This window comes from Synchiropus splendidus, chromosome 5, assembly GCF_027744825.2.
Source record: "Synchiropus splendidus isolate RoL2022-P1 chromosome 5, RoL_Sspl_1.0, whole genome shotgun sequence".
NCBI classification, from domain to species: domain Eukaryota; kingdom Metazoa; phylum Chordata; class Actinopteri; order Syngnathiformes; family Callionymidae; genus Synchiropus; species Synchiropus splendidus.
Genome location: NC_071338.1, coordinates 11,018,063 through 11,040,864, shown reverse-complemented (window position 1 = coordinate 11,040,864; position 22,802 = coordinate 11,018,063). Strand labels below are relative to the sequence as shown.

General features: G+C 42.4%; 2 protein-coding genes across 2 annotated transcripts; one reads left to right on the top strand and one right to left on the bottom strand.

Annotated features, from left to right (window-relative positions):
* Positions 1–1,623: 1,623 nt before the first annotated feature.
* LOC128758834 (integrin alpha-M-like) lies at positions 1,624–13,162 on the bottom strand. The gene is made up of 30 exons (XM_053865210.1): positions 13,038–13,162; positions 12,347–12,449; positions 12,112–12,209; positions 11,478–11,542; positions 11,291–11,405; positions 11,086–11,213; positions 10,350–10,492; positions 10,081–10,231; positions 9,772–9,916; positions 9,621–9,694; positions 9,422–9,542; positions 7,802–7,935; positions 7,583–7,729; positions 7,276–7,488; positions 7,037–7,170; positions 6,600–6,745; positions 6,372–6,526; positions 6,169–6,294; positions 4,940–5,013; positions 4,310–4,451; positions 4,114–4,212; positions 3,961–4,040; positions 3,810–3,896; positions 3,350–3,419; positions 3,180–3,278; positions 3,013–3,093; positions 2,833–2,943; positions 2,389–2,502; positions 2,188–2,298; positions 1,624–1,939 (listed from the first exon to the last, which is right to left on the bottom strand). Exons 1-30 carry the CDS (start codon positions 13,072–13,074, stop codon positions 1,829–1,831), a joined length of 3,414 nt encoding a protein of 1,137 aa, XP_053721185.1. The 5' UTR covers positions 13,075–13,162; the 3' UTR covers positions 1,624–1,828.
* A 4,540-nt stretch (positions 13,163–17,702) lies between these two features.
* aldoab (aldolase a, fructose-bisphosphate, b) lies at positions 17,703–22,226 on the top strand. Its single transcript, XM_053865699.1, has 7 exons — positions 17,703–17,837; positions 18,580–18,698; positions 19,480–19,746; positions 19,819–19,979; positions 21,191–21,449; positions 21,520–21,719; positions 21,787–22,226. Exons 2-7 carry the CDS (start codon positions 18,587–18,589, stop codon positions 21,877–21,879), a joined length of 1,092 nt encoding a protein of 363 aa, XP_053721674.1. The 5' UTR covers positions 17,703–17,837; positions 18,580–18,586; the 3' UTR covers positions 21,880–22,226.
* The last annotated feature ends 576 nt before the right edge of the window (positions 22,227–22,802 follow it).

Here is a 22,802-nt window from a genome sequence, read left to right as displayed (position 1 = left end):
GAGCTCCTGCTTTGGCCTTGTCTGTGTTCTTTCCTCTCTTGGTGGCTTCTTCTACTGTGGCCAACTTTTAGATTAGTAAAATTCTACCTCACATACATGAATGATGATGATGAAATATATTTTCCAAAAGCTGATGATTTATTTATCTCTAAATAAGTGAAGAATAAAAAAAATGAAGCATTGTTTGTTGGTCTGTGTAGTTTTTTTCTTGAGCATACTCCAATTAGCACATTAGTACGTACACAACCAAAGATAAACGGTCATGCTTTGGAACATGCGGGTGGGATCCAAATGCAAATCAGTCACAGAAGACTCAAGGAGAGATTAAGTGCAGTGAAAAGTTCATTCAAATTAAAACCGAGGACGTCTCAGCAAACATGGAATGACAAACGCTGGGGACTTACCAAAGCAGACGTGACCATCAGACGCTGCAGTACCAGGAAGTGTATGAAGCGGAGAGTTGATGGATTGGTTCATTCTGCGGTGGGAGTAGGGGCAACGGGATCAACAAAGAACACACACAAGACCGAGAGACGAAATTAAAATTACATTAATAGAGAACATGACACCCCTCTTAAGGTTTGTCGATGACAAGGGTGGAGGAGGACCTTCAGAGGCTGGACTGAGTGGAGAAGTATTAGATGGCTTGAACAGTGGGTCCAGGAGCTTGAGTCTGACTGCGTTCTCGTTCATCCCTCTTTCCACCTTAAATGGACAGATGAATCTGGGTGTTAGTTTGCAAGACTCACTGGGCAGCTGTAGATCCCGGATGGAGAGCCAGTGGTAGTGTGCGCTCTACTGCGCTTGACCAGTCTCCTGTTGTGCTCTGCCGTTCGGGTGCGGGATCAGATCGGGACCAATGTAGCAGCAGTGTAAGTGCTAGGTGCTCACTGAGGGAACTGTGGCTTTAGCCACTTGAGAGGGAAGCAGTGGTTGCTGGTAACCATAAGCGACCATAAAGGACCCATGGTTGATGAGGTCAAGGTGTTGTGTGAATATTCCACCCATGGAAGATTTACAACACAGGAAACACGATTCTGGGGCGGATACACATCTCAGAAAATCTTGGTTCATTCGACTGGGGGTGATAGCCTGAGGTCAAGCTGAGCGATGAAGCACCAAGAGGTCAGCGGTCTTCAGAGCGAATGAAAGCTTGGCCAGAGGGACAAAGTGTCTTTGAGAATCTGTCCACGATGATCATAACACTCATCATGCATACTGAAGGTGGGATATGGCAGAGTTTGGAGTGGGATGCTCTGCAGAGACCCTTAACATCATGACCATTCCCGGCTACCAGAAACATTGCTGGATGAAGTTAACGGTTCGGAACAGCCCACAGTGGCAGGGGAGCATAAACAAACGTCATCATGGTGGTACGTACAGCAGGGCTGAAACTGGGATTCTTGAGGGATCTTAGGTCGGCTGTCTCCAAACCATAGCGCCTCTATACAGGGGTTCAGCAGTCTACGTTCAAGTCAGTCTGAGTGAATCAAGTACATGGAAAGAGTCCTGCTAAAATCTGTTCAGAGCAGACAACAACCACAGTGTGTTGCGCTCATGCATAAAGTCAGATATCGACATGGTTACACAGAGTCAATAAAACAAAAAACACAGTCGCCAGGATATGTTTATTCACTCAAAATAATGTTGCAAACCTGCAAATATATCAACAGTTTATGCATTAATGACGAAATGGACAGAGTCATGGTGGGTCATTTGTGCTTGTAACCAAATAAAAGAAGAAACATAATTACTATAATAATCTTCAAACACTCATAAAATAATATCAATGAGCATTTTAATAAATAAAAAGAGCAAGCAAGGCAAATCAGCTGATTTCAGGCTCTGGGGCGGGTGTTTCACCAACTGTCCCAGCAAGCTCCTCCGTTTCTGCATTTTCATTCATCATGTTCTGGTACTTGCTCTTGAAAAATCCAGCCTGTACAAGAACAGAACATGAATTATTTGTCAAAAACCATGGCAATAAACTGGGCCATCTTTTGAGAAAATACAACATCATCAGCACTAAAGCACTAGTTTTGCTTGACTAAGTGAAGAAGTGCATATGACTTTTTGTCCGTCAGGATTAAAATCCAAATATTTTTACACAGTTATGCTCTATTTTATATTAATTATTGAGAACAACATGGGAGCCAGCTTGAAATGTGAAAATGCATAAAACCTCACCTTGTACAGACCCGCTGTGAGTAATGCCAGTAAAGCCAAACCCCCCACAGATCCTCCAACTATCTCTTTGGTGTAGTCTGGCTCAGGGTACACATCCACCTCTACTTCAATCTGAGGCATAAATGGAGAAATATGTGAAGATTTGTAGTTCATTTTTGACAGCTACATCTGTAACAACATATGTGTCAGGACTGAGGTCACCTTGCGCACTGGAGGTTGATCGTTTGAAGTGGTGGAAAAGAAGATGTACTGGTCGGTGTCGTACTCCAGACTGGCAGTGCTGGTCAAAACAAACTTGGCAGCATTGAGTTCAATCTGGAAATGCATTTTGTGAATAAAGTTAATAAGCGGTTTAAATACATAACTCTGTTTGTCAATGATGGCTCCATTTAACACGACCTCATTTTGTGGGAGTAGAAGACGACCAAATGTTAGATGTGCGTAAAAGCCCGCACAAGGCAACAAGATGGCGGAGATGAACAGGTTGTGGTACTGCAGTGTGAGGTACTGACTAGAAGCAGCCCACATAACACTCTTAATGCATTTTATGATCACAAAAACTCTAACAGATTTATCCTCAACAGCGAAACTGTAAAATCATGCACCACTACTGAAAGCTACCTCAAGAATGGAAACCCGTCTCACCTGCTCTATCCATCGTGAGCTGACGTTGGCAGAGATTTCGTACTGCCTGGTCTCCAGTCGTCCCATGAACCGTGCGCACTTGAACACTCTGCACGTTGCTACTGAACAGTCCTGCGTGATAGCAAATGGTAATACAGGCATATACATATACAACCGTGTGGACAATGCTGTTAGACCTACCACAACTTTAGTTTTCTGTATCTCAACAACAAATTCAGCCACAGTTGGTCTTTCATCACCGTGCGTTTGGCAACCAGGAATCTGGAATACAGCAGATTTAGCAGTGAAACAGTGACATCAATTAAAAAAAAATCTGGATATTGATACACAATTCTTCCTTTAAAAACCTGCAGACTATCCAAATCGGCCCAGATGTCTTTTTCGCCAAGCTTCACCGGCACCCTGATCGCCACGGTGAAATTCAGGGCTCTGATGTCATTGCTCACCTTTTGTGGAGCAAAAAAACCTGGTCTTGAAAAGCTCTAAATGGAATGTTTATGGATGGGCATGTAATTACCGTAATGGATTGTTTGATGGGTTTCTCCGAATCCCTTTGGACAAAGCTGAAATTGGTGTAGCTGAGTGAGCTGAAAGGAAAGACAAACAAAATCATCTCCAAGGAAGAGCCCATCACAGTTTCACTGTAGCAGCATATTGTGCTTTTGTTATGGTCGCATTTTGAAAGTGTACTTCCGCCCTGCCCCCTTTCCTCTGTGTTCCTGAGAGCTTCACCAACCGTTGGCACACACCTGGGACTAATCTGCACTGGAGTTCCGTGAGCGTGTGCCAGATCCTTCGCTCTCATGTTGTATGCTCGGTTTTGGACACTTGAAGCTTTTGTAAGTTTTGCAACCTCATTTTGACAGTTATGTGTTTTCTCTTCTGTGCTGACCGCTGCGACACAAGTCCATTTGCATCAACCTTTCATATTACTGCAACATCACAGGATCAAACTTATAGACGACAAATACACAAACCTTTGAAGTGTCATGAAGATGCCATACTTCACATCAATAGTGTTTGTCTGGAAAAGCTCACTTGTTGGTGAGTGTTGTTTATTGCCACTGGAAGAGAGAAGATGTGAGTGCTGTTTTCATGCTATCACATACTCAAGACTCAATTGTGTACCTCGTGGCATTTGCTGTGATAAAAATGCTTCTGTCAAAATGGCTGTTGGGTTCAATCCCATAGGAAACGATGAATATCGCCTTTGAGAAAATCACGACGATTAGACTATGAGACTATGAGAGGGATGAGTCATCATCGCTACGCTTGACCGACCATTGTGTTGCTCTTGAAAATGGGCTTGTCAACAGTGCACTCGGTCTTTCCTCTGGATATCCCATCTTCACCGTCCAGCGAGTTACATTGGATTCTGCCCTTCACTCAAAGAAAGTGGGCAATTCAATTAAAAAACAGGAGAGGAAAGAAAAGAAGCCATCTTGATCTCCAACCAGAGAGAGAGAACACTACTTACCATCCGACTTGTAAACTTCCTGTAAGACAGGCCTTGGGGGTAAGTCAGAGTGACTAGGGCGTTGTACGAGTTTTCCCTTGTGTTCTCAACAGACACAGTGACGTCCAACAGCTCGTCGATTCCCACTTTGACGGCTGAAGAGCTGAGAATTAAGAGGGGAGATGTCAGAAGATTCTGATGTGTAAAAAAAACTGAAATGCGAAGCAGTAAAGTAAACACAGTGGTGCACTGTAAGGGCCAGCAAGGCCCATCATAACCAGAAATCATTATCAGAATTATGACAAGAGTCAGGGCAATTTTTTATTCACGTTCCCTAGTCTTCACATTCTCATCATGTCTGTAATGCTGCTTCCCGTCTTATGGCTTTGTTTTCATTTCTATTTTCTCTGGCTCATTAAAACATTGGAAAAATTGTATCTGTCTGCGGCCGGTAGGACACATTCGGGTAGCAGGCAGATTTGTTCGACATCAGCAGCGCACTACAGATCAACGGAGCCAAGTTTGTTCGCTGAAAAATCTAATATCTCTACTTTTTTTTTTTTTTTAATCAACCATGGACGATGAACAATGTGGCGCACTGGCTGTGTGACTTTAAATAATTTTCAATCTCAACAAAATCCCCAGCCTTACCTTGTGAAGTTGAAATCCACAATCAGATTATCGACGCAGTTGTTGTCCTGGCCGCAGTTAATCTCAAAGCCCAGCTGGAAGAAAGGTAGAAGAGTTGAGAGTATAAGTTACGTAAAAGTGGTTTAATAAAATGGAAGCTGTTCAGATGACCAAAGCACTGACTCAGGACAAGCAACAACTATTTTTGTTTTTGCTGATGTTGTTGAAACCTATTAAAATTCAAATGAGTAAAATGTTACATCAATGTTACACTGATAATGGTATTTTACTTTTCCGGAAATATCTCAAGAACAGTGCACTTTCAAGACTTCTATCCTTCAACGTCATGTCAGGAATTTTACACTAAGTAGAGTGAAAAGGGCGACACACAGACCCCAGCGGTGCCAAACTTCCCTTTTGTCTTCTTTCTTCATAACTCAATCACTGTCTATTATCTCACCCACAGTCTTAAATAAGATGCAGAAAGAGACCAAAGTATTGGGGCTACACTTGAGTCACAATTTAAATAATTATAATCAGATTATGCAATAGATTAAAAAAAAAGGTTTGTCAGCGGGGTTATAGACACAAATGGTTAGATAATGAAAGGTTAACTTTAGGTTGGATGTTTAATAAAAACTCCTATATAGATGGATGCACAGCTCCAATAATAATAAAGGAAGACTGAGTCAGAATGTCGGTACCAGCTCATATCACTATTGAAAGTTTCCAGACATTAAAATGAACACGTCTGCTTTCGGTTTGGTTCTATTTTGTCAGCTTCCTTCCTCATCCATCCCCTGTATTCTCTGCCTTCACAGTTAATGGCACACAGTCTCTTCCTGGTCCCATTCTGACCACCACATTACTTTCTGTTCCCGTTTTTATTGCATTTGTCTCCTCCATTCCAGCTGCGACTCACATTTAAGTCAAGCTTTGTTTGAAAGAACCATCCCTCAGACTTGTTCAGCGCTGTCAGCTTTCCGTGCATTATCATGGTTGGTAGAGTCCAAATCTATGTTTATCTCAGTCATACATATATCTCACGCACTAGGTCCAATATATCATCTTAAATTCTCTAATTTAGGGCCCTTTAAAAATTACAATAAATCTTTTCGATAAGATTAGAAATGAAGACTTAATTTTCTGAAATGGAAAAAGAATGTATTTAAAGAGTAGGTAAAGATGCGGCATAGAAACAATCTCGTCCTTCTACTATGACCTTGGTTATAACTGCTCCGTGAACTCACTGGATGAAATGTGGTCGTCTGAGCTTGCTGAGCAAGGCTTGGCTTCAGATTCTGGGCGGACGGAAATCCATCAAAGGTGAATTTAAGCTCGTTGTTGATGGCATTGAGCGAATCTTCTGCGCAGGGCTGAGGAGGAAGTGACCCAGGTCAGACGTGAAAGATTTGACATGAAGCTGTTTGGTAGGCAGGTTAGCAATACGGACCTCAATAAAGAACTTCACTTTCTCACATTTCTGCTGCATCAAGTCAAGCCTGATGGATCCAGAATGTTCTCGATTTTGGTCTTTGATGTAGGCTCTGTTGCTGGGGACCCTGCGCGTGGCATCCAGTTTCAAAGTGTAATTGATCATTGCTGCAGCTGGAACACAGTTAGCGCCGTGGTTAGTGGTGGGGTGAGTACAGGTGAGCTCCTGTTGTCTCTTATCAGTGACCTGTTGCAAAGGTTGTGTGTTGGGTTCTCATAATGAAGCAGACAGTCGCCTCATTGGTCAGTGGTGCCGCGCAGTCGATGTTCTGAGTCGGGATCTGGTCAGGTTCAAAGGAAACCAAAGCTTCCACCATCATGATCGGCCTGGACCTGGGAAAAATGGTGGGATTCGATTTTACGTAAATAACAGTTGGATTGATTGGGGGGGGGTTTTCACCCGGAGAGCAACTGTGTAGACTAGGATTTGCCTACAGCGGTGTCTCTACAGGGTTTCAGATTCCCACAACCGATACACTGAATGGCTGAGCTGACTTGTGTTTTTAAGTCAATTATTTCATTTGCCACTTCTGGCTAGGAATCTGTCAGAGGCAACTTGAAGCAGAAGAAGACTAGAAGACTAAGACATGATGTTTATCTAAGGAAGGCTGTGAAACCTCATACCTGAGAATCACCACCTTTCCTTTCGACCCCACTGCCAGGTCAGGAAGTCCGTCCATGCTGAGGTCATTGGAGGACTGGCCGATTGACATGCCAAAGAACCTGAGTGCTGAGTTCACCTCCGAAGCTTGTATCCTCTACAGTGAAGTAAACACATACATAGATGTCCTTATTGACTCAAATACTCGCTGGTACTGTAATGAGTTTATCTTGGCTGTGTGCTGTATTCAAGCCCCACTTGCCTGTGAAAAGGATGGATCAATTGTTCCCTGTCCTGCACCCTGGAAAATGTAAACGCTTCCTTGACCGTCATTTTCTAACGGAGCACCAACTGCCAAGTCATTGAATCCGTCTCCGTTCAGGTCAGGCAAGGCGGCCAGAGAAGCACCAAACCGTCCGATGTGACCCTCCACTCCTCTCAGCACCAGTGGAGAATCGAAGGCGCACTCTACAGTCTAAGGCAAATATGAGAGCTCAAGTGAGCTTTCCCAACATGTAGACGATGACTATGTCAATACATGTATGATTTAAAAAGAATCATTTGTTTACCAGAACGTTCATTCTGCACACATACACCTTCCCCTCTCGATCGTTCTCCATAAACATCGGGGCAGATATTAGGATGAGATCAGTGAAGGAATCACCATCCACCATCATGGCACAAACCACTGCCCCGAAATATCCCCCGATCATGTACTGCAACAAGCAAAAGACAAAATGATACAGTGAAGAGAAGATGCAAGAAGTTCAGTCAGGTCCTGTGCATACCTCCCATTTATAAGGATCAATAATTTGTTCACTGCCGTATTGAACAGCTACTACAATTCCTCTGTGATCGTATCTGGGCGCTCCAACAACTGTCACTTGGCCATACGGGGTCTGGGCAACTGCCATGGAGTAACCTGAAACCACACAGAGGAGATGACTGATTTTCCAGCCTGGCACAACACCTAACTGAGCGGTATTGTTCCACCACATTGCGCGATGAAACTGTTGAGATTTGGGTTTCTCAGATGAAAAAAACCCTTTCAACACGCTGACGTCAGTCCAGGGTGTCACCAGCCAATCACAGGGCACATACGGACCATGACTCATGAAACGCACCATGACTCATGAAAACAAAACCCAATGATGATGACCTACTTGTTTTGACATAACCCTCAAAATGTCCTCATGAGATCGTGTTAAATATTGGTCCACACATGAATATTCATACAAGTAAAAACACACAGACAGGTGTGTTTGTGGGGAAGGCTCACTGCCACAATGCTTTCCCCAGCCACTCGCCCTAAAACTTACAAATACAAATATGCTAGCACTCTTAACCTACTCTAAACCTACTTATAATGATGATTAAAGCATAAATAAAATATGAATTAAATAAATTAATCATGACCTTGTTGTTTTGAAGATTCAAACTGAAGCTGAAACTTACAGTATGGTGTCTGGAGGTGTTGTCCCTCACGAGGTTAAATAAGTTTAAACACACACACGCACACTCGTGTTTGTTTTGCTATTTTGTGAGGAGCTCTCATAATGCTTTCCCCAGCCTCTCACCCTTAACTGTCCAAAACAAATAACCTTAACCAGGACTCTGAACCAAACTTGCGCCCAATTATAATAAACAACTTTTACTGAGGTTTTAACCTTCTAACCGTTGTGAGGACAGGCTTCAATGTCCTCACAAAGCAAAATGTCCTCACAAGAAGGTGGCTATTCAAGACTTGGTACTCACAAGAATTGCAAAAAAAATTTAATAAAAACTCCTATATAGATGGATGCACAGCTCCAATAATAATAAAGGAAGACTGAGTCAGAATGTCGGTACCAGCTGATATCATTATTGAAAGTTTCCAGACATTAAAATGAACACGCTCTGCTTTCGGTTTGGTTCTATTTTGTCAGCTTCCTTCCTCATCCGTCCCCTGTATTCTCTGCCTTCACAGTTAATGGCGCACAGTCTCTTCCTGGTCCCATTCTGACCACCACATTACTTTCTGTTCCCGTTTTTATTCCATTTGTCTCCTCCATTCCAGCTGCAACTCACATTTAAGTCAAGCTTAAATGTGAGTTGCACACACACGGACGCACACACGCGACACAAACACACACAGGGATACAAACACAAGGATTCTCATGTTTTCCATGTTGAATATTCTGCCATGAGTCGCTACAATTATTTCACTGTGGAAGCCCTTTTGTTTATTTAAATATATACCGTGTATTTACGAAGACTGATGATATGATGAGTGATGGTGTTGTGCTACTTAACCATACAACCACATAATTAGCTTTGCTGGGTAATTCAAAATCATTCGTTTTCTTTCTCATTACTAGTCCAGATGCCATTCTGTGACTGGCTTTCACGAGTATCTGCCACTAGCTTACCCAAATAGCTGTCAGCCAGCATGTTCTGGGGCAGGTAGGAGGTCCCTTTCATGCCACTGGAGGCATAACCCAGGAACCCTCCCCTCCACTGGTTCGCACCAACAACAGACATCAGCATCCCCTGGAATTGGAAAGATTTTCTGTTTAGTAGACACTAAAACGTGATGTGAAAATGTGCATCTTGTCATAAGTTTATTACTCCTGTGACGTAGGCGGCGCTGAAGCCATGTTGCGCCATCTCCATTTTAAGCGACGCCCCGCCTGTTTGTGACCCTGGAACCGAGACAAACAGAGGTCCTCCAGACGCCCACTCCTTGGTCTTTATAATGCATATTGAAATAACCACCAACCTTCGATGGAAAATATTTTCTCCTGTAAAGTCTCACGTATTCTGTCCAGGGCGCTGAAGTTCTCCACTTGGAAGACGTTTTTGGGTGATGAAGCAATAGTAACCAGTTCTGCATATGCAGCGCTGGTTGTGAATGCTGAGCCAACCTGAGGATGGTTAGGCATCATAAAATAAAAACAATAAATAAATAAACATTCCATTCACATGGAAAGCTTGCAGGGCGGAGTAATGTATCTCAGACTATGGTTATCATAACGTCGTTTCTGATAATAAACAAATATTTTGAAGTGAACTATAAAAGACAGCCTACCCCAATTGCAAACGGAACAATGCCCTTAGCCTTAGCTGACGCTGCTGCACCTGGCAACTCTTTTGGGTCAGTGGATTCTCCATCTGTAATTACGATTAAAATCTTCTTCACATTCGGCCTGGATCCTCGACTCAGTGAAAAAACATTATTCCTGAAATACAAGTTACCGCATGTTATTTAAAGTCTGTGCATGTCTTTGAAAACAGAAACATTATTTTTCCCTCAAAAGATCAAAAACCTTCCATTTTTGTGAAGGCAGATGCACTTACACTATGTGTTTGATCGCCTTGGCAGTGTACGTCCAGCCAGAACTTTGACGGACAGCGTTTATCTGACGCTCCCACTTTCTGATATCAAAAGAGTTGAAGTATTGATAAACTTTTGGATCAGTGGCGAACTCTGTGATGGAAAACTGGAAGAGAAATAAAATGTTTCAAAATCAGATCAGAGTCAGTACAGTACCATAAAACAATGCTGTTGTCTTACTGTGGTTTGGAGGTAATGTCAAACTATGTGACCTAGCATGTCCAACATGATGCATCATATCAGTGGCTCAACAGGCTTCTCCTCCTCTCACCGTTTCTCTATGTCTATGTCAGGCACGGTAGACGCAGTTCTCATGATTTACTGAGTATCAAATGCATCAAAATGCAGTAGTCTCTAACTTCACTGTTGCCTTCAAAGAATAGGATTCATTTTACGACATGCTGACTGACAGCAATAAAATGGAACTCATAAAAAGATGTCAGGATTTGAGAGGAACATAGTGGTTTTATTTGTTTCTGTAGTTAAATCTCATTTAGCACCCAGCGTACCGCAGGACTTACACTAACCCAAACATAGAGACTGAAAAGCTGAAGCTCATCAGCGAAGGGAGGCTGTGGGGGATTGACGGCTCTTCCTGAGTTGCATGCAAAACCAACTTCAGCACAGGACTTAAACAACTATGAAACTAGTATGGTGGAGCCCATTCTTAAACAAGTTGAATGTGTGATGTGTTCCCACCTGTGTATCTGATCCAAGGAAAGATTTCACCAGATCTTTCACAAAGACCTTCATTTTAGTGAAATCCCGTGCACCCACACTCCCAGAACCGTCCAGCAGAAACGCGATGTCAGCCCCCGTCTGACACTCTGCCAGCACAAAATAACTGTCAGGCCGAAAGTGATAGCTGTAGCTGTGTGGTGTGGCATTTTAGAAACTATCGAACCGTCGTTTGAAGATGGAACGAAAGGTCCTGGGCGATTTGGTGAGCTAATCTGAAGGCAGGCACCGGTGTACATGGTGATGCTTCCGCAGTCTTTCGGGATAGTGGGACCACAAGCCTAAAATGCAAAACGTCCCAGAGTCATGTGCATTTCAGTCATCTGAATCCTTGAGTTCAGAGAACAACTTACCAGAGTGGCTCCTGTTTTACCCACCATCGTCAAACCCAGGGACATGTTGACGGCAAACTCCGGGACTGCAGTAACCATGCAAATACAAAACGCCATGCAGTCAGACCAGTCATCACCAGACTATCGGTGTTTAGACTTCCAAAAACTGCTCCCAGAAGGTCGCCAAAAAATATAAAATCCAAATTCCAAATAGCAGACTTACAACATTATTTTGTGATACTGCCCCATTTAATCCTGATATCAAATTATTTCATGATCAGATTAAGATGTGCACTATTGTCATACTTATCTCTTTATTCCACGGCATGTTATTTCATATCATCACAATATGATTTTTGAAAAATAATCTGTGATACAAAATGGGATGTCACCACATTATTTCATATGATCATGACATTTCATGATACTTATGATGTTGTTTTGCGATATTATCACGTTTTTTTGTGATACCATCACGTTATTTCTTCTATTTCTATTTGTTTTTTCTGTCACTTGGCTTGTATAAAAACCATCATTTCCTTTCACTAAATCAAACGTGATGCATAACGCATTATTTTTTTAAATAATGTGACAATATGGTGGAACAAAATGTGAAAATGTGTTTGTGGACATTGCATTTTTGGTTGCTTCTTACCAGATAGTGGGATTTCATTGCAAGTGGTTGTGCTGCAGTGGAATATTTTTCCTCGTCTATTTTGCGAATACTGTTCGAGTGGTGCACTTATCAGTAAGCTGAGGAGATAGAGACAGAGGGGAAAAAAAGATTTATTTATTCTTCCCACATTCGGGAAAATAACTGCTTAAGAGGCACCGTTTAAAGCTTTTCCCACAATTGTGGATAACTAGATCAGCACAGTTTCACGTCTTACTCTGAACCTCTATGCACCACTTGATACCCGAAGCCAGCCGCAGGATGACTCAGGAAGCCCCAACCAACAGGGTCGATGTTGAAACTGGTGACGGCACCAAATACTGAGGAGCGACAGAGTTGAGTCATGTGAGTAAAAAACGATCCGACATTTATAGACACTTAATAGTATCAGTTGAGCAACACAACAAATGAACTAGTGGCCTTTTGCTTCCATTCAGTCTAACTAAATGCTGCACACGCTACGAGAGCGTAGTAACAAATGCTGCCCTCTTCTGGTCACATATCCAGTCGAAAATGTAATGTCGAAAATTGAATTTCATCCATTGTTTCCAGTCACAAGTGAATATATAATCAAACGAATAAATCAGTCCAAAAATTGTACATACTTAAGCAACTTTACCAATAAAACTAAGACACATGATTTGACTCATTTAGGAGAAAAATCATTTGGATGCAACATTTTAAAGATCATATCTAATTTATAAAAAAAAAAAAAAAAATATATATATATATATATATATATATATATATATATATATATATATATATATATATATATATATATATATATATATAATTAAAGGACATGCTGGAGGGTTTCCTAAAAGCCTGTTAAGTGATGTCATCGGTTAATCTAGACTTTAATAGACTAGATTTTTTTTTTTTTTTTTTTCATATTTCTGTCTTACCTGACAGTAACGCTGCGGTACAAACAATCCAATCCATGGAGAAGACTGGACCTGGCACTCCAGTGACACAGACACAAGCCAAAGGAAGCAAGTGCAAAGTGAAAAAGGGAAGATGAAGATATAGGACCACTAGACGCCTGCAGAAAGCAAGAGGAACTAAGCTGTGGGAGTGGCTCCATTATTGGTCAACATACTTTGTGTTCTGTCTTGCAGTTTTAAGCTATTTATTTTCTCTCTAAGAGCCAAACCAAGCACCTGCATTGTAGGACTTGGATGATTCAATGTTTTTTTTCTTCTCTATTTAGAGCACTATATTATTCGTTGAGTTTAATACTGACATGTTGAGACAGTCAAGTGTTTGGTTTTGTTAGTTTTTATGTAACTAATAAACAAGAAAAGCTACCATTGAAATTTGTTTGTGTCTGTATCATTTTCAGTTTTTTTTGTTATATTTTTATATTTATATATACTTTTATTTTTATATTTTTTACAAGTTTTTTTGTTGTTAGTATTTATCTGATGTTTATTTATTTTGGACATATAGTTTTTAGTTTTGGAAACCGGAGGCCTCAAAATTTCGTTGCCATAATACAGTGATGTTTTTGTGCAATGACAATAAAGAAAGTCTAAGTCTAAGTCTAATACAGACACTCCTTTTGGCAAAAATAAACAAATCCACTATTTTTTTTTTAAACTAATAATAATATTTCAGATCAGGCCAGATTTTAAGGCCACAAGGGTCACTTCTTGGCCTGTCTGACCTGTCCAATTAACTATCACCATCTGATACCTTCTTAGAATAACCATGTGTAAGAAACAAAAAGCTGCTTAAACTAGACACTCAGGCAGTGCGGGCGGAACAGGCACCTACAGTAGCCTGGCTCCTTGGAATTGGCAGGCAGTGCAGATTGAACGGCGACTGTCAGAGCTGAACTTTGCGGTCGAACGGTAGTTGTTTTGACTTTCTCTTGGCCCTGTTTCAACCATCTTCAATGTTAGTTTGTGTGCCAGCGCAGCAACTGAAGTCATGTTTCACCTCTATGGAGGGAAGCTCTCCTCCAAATCAGTCCCACTGAAAGCCATTGAACTATTGGGTGGGTGGATGCTGGGTCATCAAAACATTTCAACACAAATGACAAATAGTCACGACTTGACCTAACAGTGATGGATAGCTGGCCTTTAAAGGAAGAAGTTTGAGGAAAGACTGAGTCAGCAGTGTGACTCACGATGGACAGAAGTAGATGCAATAGGATCAAAGGATCAGGTACAGCAGAGTATCAACCATTCTGTGCCACAGTCCAGCTTTTGGGTCCACCTATCCTCACACAGACACATAGGTGTTCTTAAGTGTTCTGTATGTAGGAGTCACACAAGGCATTTAGTCATGCAACTGGTCTGATCGCGTGATATTAACACTCCTACCCATGATGCAGACGCTAAAAATAAAAGCTTCCATTCTTTTCTTCTGCATCCTATTTTTCAATTCAATCCTTTTTTGTCAAGGCAAAGTGATAAGAATAGATAGAATGCGAATATATATATATATATATATATATATATATATATATATATATATATATATATATATAGAGAGAGAGAGAGAGAGAGAGAGAGAGAGAGAGAGAGATATAGATATATATATATATATATATATCAGGAGACACCAGATGCCAGGAAACATACCAGGTACCAGGAAACATAATTAACTAGAACCAAGTGTGTTGCCGAACTAGGCAGAAAAACACACACTGCACAGTTCATGACATAAGTCCTCCGCGAGACTGACTGCGCACCCACACACTTCAATTTCACAGTTTTGTTGACACTAACTTGTTGACTCTACTGGAACATTTTCCCACATTAATGACCACTGAGATAAATAGTTATATGCTAATGTGTGCATATTCTAAACACCTAGATTTGCTTGCAACTCTATATTCTGTCGGTGGGAATTCATCTATTTTCAGCTACTGTAACTGTTCAGACACAGATTAAAGGAACTTCTGTGTTTTGTGTGCCCGCTTCGTACCAAGCGCGAGTGCCGAGGCACAAGGAGCACTTTCACTTTCTCCTTTAGATTGATTTGTTTTTGTTTTGTATTTTCCCAAAAACACTTTTTGTGGTAGGTCACCAGAGTCTCACAGGAAGTCAGCTCTTCCTGCATGCTGCACACACATCATTACTTTCACTTTCAGAACTTTCATGGTTGTGTTTTTTTTTTTTTCTCCGCATGTGTTCTCACATTTTGAGGTGTGAGAATTTAACCAAAGATGACTTAAAGGGCAACTTGACTGTGGTCAAGCAAATGTTTTGCGAGCTCCACAGTTTCTGCAGAGCAAAGATTATTGAGATAGGTTGCGCAAAGGTCAAGGTTCAGCTCTCTATATCTGGATTAGATTACTACAAGCTTCAGGGAGATCACGTGTGGGTGTTAGTTGAACATCCTCATTTTCAAATCGCCAATGTGACCTTTAATAATTGATTGATTATGAATGTCTAGCAAGGTGCCGATTGGGTTCTGTAAGGAGGTTGCCAGTCAGTAGTGAACTGAGAGTTGTACAAGTAGCCTTCATGGGAATCCATGTCAGCAAAAATGAGCTGAGCCAGAGGATGGTTTCTCTTTCAGTCTTTTACAAACAGAGAACTGGATGAAAACAATAGGAGAGTAAAGTTGTCTTTGGTGTGTGGACAATGGGTTGAGGAGCTTAAGTTGACTTCCATTGTTGGCTGTCACTTCAGTAGATGAGAAAACATTTTCAAACAAGTAAATCTTGTCAATGATAAATGCTTTATAGTAAATCGTGTGACTAACTAGTGTTTGTGAAGTGTCTTAAAAGTGGAAATTCAATCATAAAACTACTCCACTACATCCAGTCACCACACCTTCATGTTGGGCATCCTGAGGAACAAGCCGGAGGTGTCAGGAGTGGCCTTCCACCACAGTATGTGAGGACCAGGGACTGTGTGTCAGAGGCTGCAGAGGGGCGTCACTACATTAGTAACAGAATGATCCACAAATCAAAGTGTGTCAAGGAGCAGAATGGCAGGTCCTTCCTTTCTGTTGCTGTTAGACTCCTCACTGCAAAAACATTAAATATAAAATCTAACTTTGAACAATTTTATATCTTATTTGTAATGTGTATTTAAGATCTTATCTGAAAAGCTTCCGGGTAATTCATGATGATCTTTTGATCTTGGAATTGGACTTTCACATGCACAGCTGTTGTGTTCATAGAGACATTTTTCTAACCCTAGCGTTTCGACACACTGACAGGAAGTTAGTTAAGAACTATTGTGGAATGAAAGATTTAGTTTAAGTAATAAGGTGCCACAATGTCATCATCAGCAACAGACACAGAATTCTTTCAGCAAAAAGAGCGGTGAGTGGACGTGGTCGTGAGAGTTGCATGAAAACACTTGTTCAGCTCTGACGATGAAGAACGTTTCAGGTGAACATATGAGATGGATAGTATAAAAAATGAAGTGTGTTTTTCTATTGAATACCATGGCCTGATGTGTCTACACCAGCGGTGTTAAGCTGCTCCACAAAAGGGCATCAGTAGGTGCGGGTTTTTGTTCCAAGCCTGCAGACGCAGGTCGGTTAAAGAATCAGATGTCAGCTGAAACAAACAGCACCTGACAATCTAGTGATCACAGCCCTTAGACACCTGATAAGTGAGATGGCGTCTTCTTCATTGTTTGGAACAAAAGCCTGCACCCACTGCGGCTCATTGAGGACCGGTTTGACACCTGTGGTCTACACACTGATGAGTGACCAGTTTGTGGACACAATCTTTCCAGAGCAGAAGAATGTCACATCCTGCTCGCTCCATTTCCTGATGTCACAGGAAGAGTGGTTTTGTGTTCATAGTTTTGTGTGATAAGTGAGTGATAACCTCAGGTCCATGAGAGACACTCCTCGCTGTCACAGCAATGTCACCGTCAATGTCAAGTGTCGACTGCTTAACCTTGAAAGAAGCAAAACATTTGAATCTTGAGATCTCCTGAAATATGAAAGATCATATTACACTTCACACTTACATTTTTAAAAAGCTTGAATTAACCAATAAAATATGTAAAAGTTCACACCTTTTTTGTCATTTAAGACACAATACCTGCTAAAAAGTCCCTTTAAAGTATTTCTATTTTTTGTAATGTGATTGTCAAATGTTGAATAATGCATCAAGACTTAAATCCCAGTTGGTTTTGTTTATGGTGAGGGGGATAAAATCTATAATAGAAATCTTGTGGTGCTGAGGATAATTCTTCTAGTCCTTCCCAGCATAGAGACTGATGAATCAAAATATTGGACTATTTGTTTGTAAATATTTAAGAAGAAACATTGTAATTATTGGTTCATTTTTTCTATTACCAGCAGAACTCATGAATGGAAACACCTTGGTCATGAATGAATGATGAGCATGACAGATTAAACGCAAGAGGCTGAATATGCTCCAACTAATGTAGAACTCTAGTTTCTTCATTTGAAGTCGGCTAAAAAGGTCTTTTCGCAGGACAGGAAATCTTTCCGGTTCACCAGGCTCTCATTCTCAAGGCTCCGCCAAGCCACTCTTTGCCCTTTCCCTGGCTCTTCACCGCCACGTTACTCCAGCAGCAGCCTCTCTGAATGTCACGAGCCGTCTCTGGTTGCGTCCTGTTCTTTTTATAGTTGGGCAGCTGAAATGTGAGGGGTCACAATGGGAGGATAAATACAAGGGCCAGCAGGCTGCGAGGCTGTCGCAGACGAAGGCCTGATCTCCTTCCCTCTCTCTTCTCTCAGCTCTCCTCCAAAACTCAAAGGTAAATGATACAATTTCAAGATTTGCTCATGTTAGACATGAAGTGCATGCTTTTACTGCGTTACCTCGACATGTACTTTGAAGGCCTGTCAGGGCCCGTGTGCTTCAAAATGTATTTTATTAAAATCAGAGTTAGGGTGTAATTCATTTATATTTATCTCAATTTATTTCCAAATCTATTTAAATATCCTTTTCTTGGACATCTAATCCACAGTTGGATGGACCAGTTTTACACAAAAAAAAGCCAGCATGCATTCAGATTCATGAGGTGGAAGATGAGCTTGTGACATTTAAACTTCTTTCTTATGTAATAAGCTCTTCATGTCTCAATAGTGTGTTTAAATTTAGCTCCTGTTGATGGGGTGTACGTGGGGTGGAGTGGTGCGCTGTGAGAGAGGTATGCAGTGGCAGGCCACAGAGGAGGAGGGAAAGGTCAGGGATAAGAGGGTACAAAATGGAACAGGTCACCCACATGACTGGAGTGTTCGGTCTGGGCGGCGGCCACAATGGAATGTGTTATGGGCCAAAGGACAGTGAAGGTCTCCCTTACATTGGAGCTCCCCTGTGGTACAGCAAGTTCCTCTGATGTTGGGCCAGTCAACGTATGTAGAAACAATGACAGCTGGTCATCATCAGAGATTAAAGACACATGAGCTTTGTTTCCTTTCATCAAGAGTCATCATCGTGGACTGTTGGAACAAGTGCCTAAGAATCCTGATCGCACTGTGTTTTCTCTGTACTAGAGTCAGGATGCCTCACGCATACCCCTTCCTCACTCCTGAGCAGAAGAAGGAGCTCAGTGATATCGCTCAGAGGATCGTCGCTCCCGGCAAGGGAATCCTCGCCGCAGACGAGTCCACCGGTATATTTGCTTCTCTTGAGTAATGAAAATCATCAGTGTACACAAATGTGTTGATATGAAGTCCAATAGTCTCTGTAGGCCTTATAAACATATCTAGGCACCAGAGGGTTGCATCATATTCAGAGATTCAGAGTCTATGGTATGAAGAGAAGTGATGGACATTCAAGACACAAGTGGCTCATGGAGAGTGTGGAACCAGTGCCGAAATGAGTGGTGGTTTTCACCCATCATTTGAAAATATATAAATTATAATTTAGATCAGATTAGATGTTTTTATTTGTCCCACAGTGGCTACAATTTCATGTTCACATCAAGACATTTTTCATGACCATTATGTGTCGACGCGACTGTTGGCGCCATTTCTCAAGATCCTCCACTGATAACCTAGTGATACATGCGTAAAAGGGTCAGGTTTTTCAACGTGGAGAACGTGGGAATAAACTATGGCTATGAGTGCCTGAAATGTGTCCATGTGACCCTGTTATTGAAATGGGTGCCAAAGTAAGAACCAAAAAAAAGAAGAAATAATGTTTCCTCACATGTTTTGTTGCAATAACTGTCGGTACCCAAGCCAGTGGCCAATGTTATTCTGGGGCCATAGCATGGAAAAGCTTTGGAACCCTGGCTTTAAAACCAAGTGTCCATTGGCACACAGGCAATAGCAGGTATGCAAATCCCTGTGAAGCAGAGGCGGCTGTTATGGCGCTGTAGGCGATGTATTTATGGATAAAATACCCATATGGTCTCAATAACACCACACAATGTTGTCTGCCAAATCCAGGAAGTGTTGCCAAGCGCTTCCAGAGCATCAACGCTGAGAACACTGAGGAGAACAGGAGGCTGTACCGCCAGCTCCTCTTCACCGCTGATGACCGCATCAACCCCTGCATTGGTGGAGTCATCCTCTTCCACGAGACCATGTACCAGAAGACGGATGATGGCAAGCCCTTCCCCCAGCACCTGAAGGAGAGAGGCATGGTGGTGGGCATCAAGGTGGACAAAGGTGTGGTCCCTCTGGCCGGAACCAACGGCGAGACCACCACGCAGGGTGAGCCAGTGATGGAACAGCACTCGAAGAAAAAATGAACAGCACTTCATGACAGATCTCCATGTCTTACAGGTCTGGATGGTCTGTATGAGCGCTGTGCCCAATACAAGAAGGATGGTGCTGACTTTGCCAAGTGGCGTTGTGTGCTGAAGATCACCCCAACCACTCCCTCAAGGCTGGCCATCATCGAGAATGCCAATGTCCTGGCCCGCTATGCCAGCATCTGCCAGATGGTGGGTACCAACAAAGTCTTGTGGAAATGAAGGTAGCATTGCTCAGTCATTGGAACCAGTCAAGTTAAAATCTGGAGAATTTAAACTCTGGGTCAAATGAAGCTTCAGCTTGAGGTCACATTTGGGTTGCAGTTCAGCAAAGCAGCACATGTGCTACACGCCTTTATCACTGAAGCTGTTGAGTTCAAAGCTGAATTCCTGTTTTTGTGACTTGCAACACATGCATATGGCAGCAAAAGATTAGTCTTGCGATAGTTATCGACATTCAGTGCAACATGATGTAGCAAATTATCACCACACGGAAGAACGGATGCTCCCGGCAACAACAACAACAACAACAAACACCATCAATATTAGCAAAGTTGCAGACCCGACTTTACCCGAGAAACTATGATTTATCTGGAAGCAGAAATCACTTTATGTTGAATGTTAGTGAAAGCAAAAGGCCAGGGAAATTGTGGATGTGACAATGTCACACTTCCTGCGTGGGCTTTTGTGTTGAACTGACCATACATGGTCTTGTGGGGAGAACATAAATGAGACATGTGAACATGTTTCATTACGGCAGATGACAATGCAGTTCATCACCAGCGCCTCAACTGTTAAAGTCTGTGCTTGAAGAAAGATAAAAATAAATTCCATTCAGTGGAACAGAAAATTCAGAACCACCGTTTGTCAAAATCAAATACTTTGCTTTCAATTAAAATGAACCCAACATGAACCCTGTGAAACGTGAAACTGTTGATTTAAACCAATTTTACGTACTGAAAGGTGCATGTGGTTTAAATGTCACCGTTATAATACGTCAATAGCACACCTCATTATACAGGTAAAGAAATGGTTGGTGGAGCCAATATATTAATTCATGGGGAAAAAAACAGGAACACCAGGACTTTTCAGTCTGTATTGAATTGTAAATGACTGTCCTGTCATGTTCCCTGAGCTCCTCCTGGCTCCCTCTTTTATCCTCCTGGCTTATCTGCTAAAAATACACTTAAAAAAACTGAGACAAATTTGCAGTGTGTGGTTGATGAGGATTCATGAAACGCTGCCCTCATTTTCAGAACTCTGTGCTCGCAGTTTGAAAATTTAAAAAGTTGTCCAAGATCTTGCGGCAAAGAGTGCCATCTGGTGGCCACTGGAAGTTAGAGTGCCGTTTCACATAAACCTGGTCAGTGGAATTTCTGATCTCATGGCAAAACCTTCCTCAGCACGGCATTGTGCCCATCGTGGAGCCTGAAATCCTCCCCGACGGCGACCACGACCTGAAGCGCTGCCAGTACGTCACAGAGAAGGTCCTGGCCGGGGTCTACAAGGCTCTGTCCGACCATCACGTCTACCTAGAGGGCACCCTGTTGAAGCCCAACATGGTCACCGCTGGACACTCCTGCTCCCACAAGTACAGCAACCAGGAGATCGCCATGGCAACCGTCACTGCCCTGCGTCGCACAGTGCCCCCAGCTGTTCCTGGTAAGCGTACTCCGTTTGTTGGTGGTCAGGCTCTGTAAACTCAAACGTGTGGAACACGTGCTTCCTGCAGGAATCACCTTCCTGTCAGGTGGCCAGAGTGAGGAGGAGGCGTCCATCAACCTGAACGCCATGAACCAGTGTCCTCTGCACCGACCCTGGGCACTGACCTTCTCTTACGGCCGTGCCCTGCAAGCCTCCGCCCTGAAGGCTTGGGGAGGCAAGAAGGAAAATGGAAAAGCGTGCCAGGATGAGTTCATCAAGAGAGCTCTGGTATGGTCTTCTGAGATGAAAACCTGAGACCTCTTGGATGAATCCTAAACTCCTTCTCTGTCTTCAGGCGAACTCTCAGGCCTGCCAGGGCAAATATGTTTCCTCCGGAGCCAGCGCAGCCGGTGGAGACTCGCTCTTCGTGGCGAACCATGCTTATTAAGTGTGAAGACTCGGCAGATTTCCTCTTCACCGCTGTTTTAACATCACGGGAGAAACAGGCGCTGCATCGCCACCATCTTTCACGTGTCTGTCTGCAACTACACAGCCAAATGGTACAAATTGACCAGCGTAGGTGAGCTAACCGCGGCTGGGAGGTTGTGTAGGATATAGGTCTGCCTCCATTCCCTTTGATGAAAACCTTTGTCAGGTGAACAATTCCCTCAATATTTTTACACATGTTGAACTATTTTTCGACCGGGTTCCATCGAGAGCAGTATATTATTCATACTGACGTCGTGAAATAAAATTGTAAACCCTATAAAGTGTGTCTGAATTGTGTATTTAACTTCTCAGCAGCAGATCCAAAGAAAAATAATCCTCATGTGACTCTCGTCCAGGGGAGTCCGTTAGGGAAGAATATTGCTAGCAGCTGCGTTGGTTCAAAACTGGCTGACTGGGAAGCGATAAGAACCTTGTGGACTTCTGTAGTTGGACTCTGGAAGGCTTTGTCAATGGCTCGTGTCAAGGCTTAACAGCTCTTCTTCACATGGTACTATGTGTGCTGCAGGAGCACGATAGCTCTGCGCCACCTGCTGTCTGATTGAACTAACTTTTTATGAGTGCATTTGAAATGCGAAAAGAGTATTGAATCACAGAGAGAGAGGTTCCAGGTTAATAGAACTTGTGCGTTGGAATAACAAACACTCACAGCTACCGCTGTTATCTACACAGTGTGTTGCTCCGTGTAGTCTTTCCTCGCGTTTCGCGTTTTCTATCACCACAGGTTTTTATTGCCTTTATTTTGAGAAGCTTTTGTGTGTCCATGTGTAAGTGTGAATCTTACATGATTCTCCTCTTCATTTTACATTTCAATTTGAAGTCCTTTTTCATGTGTCTGTACAATCACAAACATTCAATGCCAAG